General features: G+C 41.3%; 1 protein-coding gene across 1 annotated transcript; it reads left to right on the forward strand.

Annotated features, from left to right (window-relative positions):
• Positions 1 to 2,364: 2,364 nt before the first annotated feature.
• Positions 2,365 to 4,483, forward strand: LOC124545144 (mitotic spindle assembly checkpoint protein MAD2A). Its single transcript, XM_047123974.1, has 4 exons — positions 2,365 to 2,551; positions 2,674 to 2,820; positions 2,924 to 3,157; positions 3,892 to 4,483. Exons 1-4 carry the CDS (start codon positions 2,476 to 2,478, stop codon positions 4,056 to 4,058), a joined length of 624 nt encoding a protein of 207 aa, XP_046979930.1. The 5' UTR covers positions 2,365 to 2,475; the 3' UTR covers positions 4,059 to 4,483.
• The last annotated feature ends 214 nt before the right edge of the window (positions 4,484 to 4,697 follow it).

Below are 4,697 nucleotides of genomic sequence, written 5' to 3' on the forward strand. Positions count from 1 at the left end.
TATATATATATATATATATATATATATATATATATATATATATGCAATAAAAATTTCATTGTTTATGGCTTATAGTTCTTCTGAAAAGTGTACCTATTCAAAGGGTAAAATAGCATTGGCAGAATGGGGATAAAAATTGCCTTCTGTGTCCCCTTAAACAAATAATAACATCCTCTATTAGAGCTGACTTTTTCACTTAAAAATGTTGCAGTATTTAATGAAAATTGCTTCATCAGCTTATGTTTTTATTTACATATAGTGCAGGGATCAACACTGTTCTGTTACTATAAAACCGAAACAGCTTGACGCTGCCAGATATGTGACCTCGCTTATAGAAGATGTTTCATGAAAAACGTATTGAAGTCGTTATTGGCCACTTTCAATTTTCCAAGAAAACAATGTAAAACAATAAAAATAAAGGTTAAGAAAAAACAAAAGCTCAACATGCACTAATATTATACACTCCTGGAAATGGAAAAAAGAACACATTGACACCGATGTGTCAGACCCACCATACTTGCTCCGGACACTGCGAGAGGGCTGTACAACCAATGATCACACGCACGGCACAGCGGACACACCAGGAACCGCGGTGTTGGCCATCGAATGGCGCTAGCTGCGCAGCATTTGTGCACCGCCGCCGTCAGTGTCAGCCAGTTTGCCGTGCCATACGGAGCTCCATCGCAGTCTTTAACACTGGTAGCATGCCGCGACAGCATGAACGTGAACCGTATATGCAGTTGACGGACTTTGAGAGAGGGCGTATAGTGGGCATGCGGGAGGCCGGGTGGACGTACCGCCAAATTGCTCAACACGTGGGGCGTGAGGTCTCCACAGTACATTGATGTTGTCGCCAGTGGTCGGCGGAAGGTGTACGTGCCCGTCTACCTGGGACCGGACCGCAGCGACGCACGGATGCACGCCAAGACCGTAGGATCCTACGCAGTGCCGTAGGGGACCGCACCGCCACTTCACAGCAAATTAGGGACACTGTTGCTCCTGGGGTATCGGCGAGGACCATTCGCAACCGTCTCCATGAAGCTGGGCTACGGTCCCACACACCGTTAGGCCGTCTTCCGCTCACGCCCCAACATCGTGCAGCCCGCCTCCAGTGGTGTCGCGACAGGCGTGAATGGAGGGACGAATGGAGACGTGTCGTCTTCAGCGATGAGAGTCGCTTCTGCCTTGGTGCCAATGATGGTCGTATGCGTGTTTGGCGCCGTGCAGGTGAGCGCCACAATCAGGACTGCATACGACCGAGGCACACAGGGCCAACACCCGGCATCATGGTGTGGGGAGCGATCTCCTACACTGTCCGTACACCACTGGTGATCGTCGAGGGGACACTGAATAGTGCACGGTACATCCAAACCGTCATCGAACCCATCGTTCTACCATTCCTAGATCGGCAAGGGAACTTGCTGTTCCAACAGGACAATGCACGTCCGCATGTATCCCGTGCCACCCAACGTGCTCTAGAAGGTGTAAGTCAACTACCCTGGCCAGCAAGATCTCCGGATCTGTCCCCCATTGAGCATGTTTGGGACTGGATGAAGCGTCGTCTCACGCGGTCTGCACGTCCAGTACGAACGCTGGTCCAACTGAGGCGCCAGGTGGAAATGGCATGGCAAGCCGTTCCACAGGACTACATCCAGCATCTCTACGATCGTCTCCATGGGAGAATAGCAGCCTGCATTGCTGCGAAAGGTGGATATACACTGTACTTGTGCCGACATTGTGCATGCTCTGTTGCCTGTGTCTATGTGCCTGTGGTTCTGTCAGTGTGATCATGTGATGTATCTGACCCCAGGAATGTGTCAATAAAGTTTCCCCTTCCTGGGACAATGAATTCACGGTGTTCTTATTTCTATTTCCAGGAGTGTATGTATGTGAGCGCGGCAAAAATAAGGGAACTTCCGCCATGAGTCAACGACTATACCGACAAAACTTTCTTTCCGAGAAACCTTGGCGGTAACGTGAAGGTCCGTTGACAGCCTGTGTAAATTCCGCCAGTTGAAAACCGCTATGGAATGTTTTGAAGTGACGGCGAGTGTGAATTAGTTATTAAATATTGCATGTTATATTTTAACACTATGGCACTATATTTTATAGATTATGTGGTTTTCATATTGTGACATTGCACATAGAGACTGGCAAGCGATTACATTTCGCATGAAATATCCGGTATCCTTGTAAAGAAGGTCTACAGACGAATGAAACTACTAGTACTACTATTACAAAAAATGGTCACCTTTATTTACGTTGCAGATTTCCACTACGTGAGAAATATTGTGAATGATCCCATGGCTCAAAGATCGATTTCACACTAGTCACGCAATGTAATGTTTTGATTAGTTACAATATCTCTGGCCCGCTGAATTCGGCGCGAAGCATCCAAACAGAGAGACGGTTTGTTTCGTTGGAGTAGTATCGAGTCTTACGTTCTGTGTTAATCGTCCATTGCTTTGATCCAGAATGACAGAAGCAGCTGTGAAAAACACAAACTGCATAACACTTAAAGGATCAGCTAAACTTGTTGCGGAATATCTGAGTGAGTTTTTGGTTTTGTGCTGTAACGGTTTTTAATGTGTATCGATGTATGTTTATATTGTATGCTACCTAGCTTATATTCAGATCAGGACAAGTTAATAATCCATTATTTAATCCTTGTAGATTATGGGATTAACAGTATATTGTATCAGAGAGGTATTTATCCCTCGGAAACGTTCAGCAGTGCTGAGTACTTCGGTGTTACTATTCTTATGTCCCAGGACGAGAAAGTTAAAGATTTTCTTAAGGAGGTACTTGGCCAAGCTCAAGGTACGTTACACGATTCGCTTGCTGAAACGGAAATAACAAGTAGGTTGTAGTGTGTGGATGTTGAATTATGGCGCAACTATCTATTTCACACTTTTCTTTGCAGAGTGGTTGTTGAATAAGAAAGTGGAAAAAATTGCACTCACAATCACTGATGTGGACACCAAAGAAATCATGGAAAGATGGGATTTCAAAGTCCAGTACGAGAATAGTTCGAGTTGTGACAATCCAGACAAAGAAATTGGAAACAAAGATCTTCAGGTCATTCAGAGAGAAATAAGAGATGTGCTGCGACAAATCGCGGCGTCCATTAGCTATTTACCATTATTGGATTGTATATGTGAGTGTTTTCCTTTTTTACCACAGTAAAGGAAAAAATCTTGATATTAAGATAAGTGCTTAGTTACTTAAAGTTCGCAGTTATTTGTCGAAATCTCACTTTTTGTGTCACAGTAAGGTTCATTGGTATATAGGGCTGCTATATCATTTCTTATTCGTGTAATATAGTCATATACGGTACTATTTTCGAACTGATGGGTAGCAAACTTGAAGATAGAGCAAATCTAATGTAAGATTGCCAGTAACGCTAATTGTTCCAAGCTTTACTGAAGAGCTTCTAGAGTGGACTCCACATACCCTTACACACTTCGCACCAACAATTCCTTTCCCCAGAATATGATGCTGTAGCACATTAATGAATGAAGACAGGAAGTTACTTGGTCACATACTCATCTAGGAAATCTGATACCTATAGTGGGAAACGTGCTGACTTTAAACATTAAATCTCTGTGTGACATACAACTGTAACTTATAGTTCTAATTGTGTAAAGATCTAATATGTTTAAAAATTGCTTCATTCCTTGATTAACCACATTACAATTTTTGATGTTGCAGCTGGTCTTTCGCACTACAGATCTCTGTATGTTATCTAACATCATTAATGGCCTATTAGTTTCTTTCCAAGTGTTCAGCAAATGTAACAAAAGCTGTGTTACATTAAAATAATAGATGTAGTTGACGTATATTTAACGGTTGAAAAGTAGCTGTTATATTTTTGGGCTGAAATTGTTGCAGGTTCGTTTGATGTTTTGATATACACTACTGCTGACTGTGAAGTGCCAGAGAAATGGAATGAGACAGAGCCTGCATTTATAACAAACTCGCAAGAAGTAAAGCTGCGCACATTTTCCACATCATTACATCGTGTAGACACTTTAGTGAGCTACAAAGCTAATACGTAATGAGATGTGTGAGAACCATATGGACATTTATTTATTCATAGTTACAGTGCAGCACACATTGTACTGTAAATTGATATGACTGATCAGATTTTTAGGTGTAACTCACTTGTAAATATACACATTTATTAAAAATTTCCCATTCTCAGTTTTTATACATAAATTTAGAAAGAGTTTAAATGTTGCTTATTTTGTATAGACCTATTTTAGTCTCATATTCAATGTAGTAAATTCAAATAACACTGTTCCATTCAAGTTTGCGTGAAGTTCTACAGTGTATAGTAGCTTTGTAATACATCACATTTTATGTTTGGAGAGAGCTCAAGGGTGTTTTTTTTTATTGCTTTGTTTTAGAATATTAAACATTTGTATTTGTGAATGAATGTTTTGTATAGTTTTAAAAGATGACAATTTTGCTAATACAGAGTTTGGAGATACACAGTTTGATTTAATCTATTACACCCACTCCTATAATGAGCTTTCCATGAAACTTGACTGTTAATGAACACTTCAGGTGGATAGTGTCATGTGAACATGGTTGATGCATGTTTTAGAAAAACTCCTTTATTGATTCTCATCATTGTTTTTATGTCCTGTGGCCTCCCCAGTTTATATGTCGATGATAGTAATTTTTGTCTGCGT

Source organism: Schistocerca americana, chromosome 8 (assembly GCF_021461395.2).
Source record: "Schistocerca americana isolate TAMUIC-IGC-003095 chromosome 8, iqSchAmer2.1, whole genome shotgun sequence".
Classification (NCBI taxonomy): Eukaryota; Metazoa; Arthropoda; class Insecta; order Orthoptera; family Acrididae; genus Schistocerca; species Schistocerca americana.

Coding starts and splice junctions, on each gene's coding strand:
- LOC124545144 (XM_047123974.1), top strand. CDS start 2,476: ATGACAGAAGCAGCTGTGAAAAACACAAACTGCATAACACTTAAAGGA. Junction 2,552..2,673: donor ACTTGTTGCGGAATATCTGA/GTGAGTTTTTGG, acceptor TAATCCTTGTAG/ATTATGGGATTAACAGTATA. Junction 3,158..3,891: donor ACCATTATTGGATTGTATAT/GTGAGTGTTTTC, acceptor AAATTGTTGCAG/GTTCGTTTGATGTTTTGATA.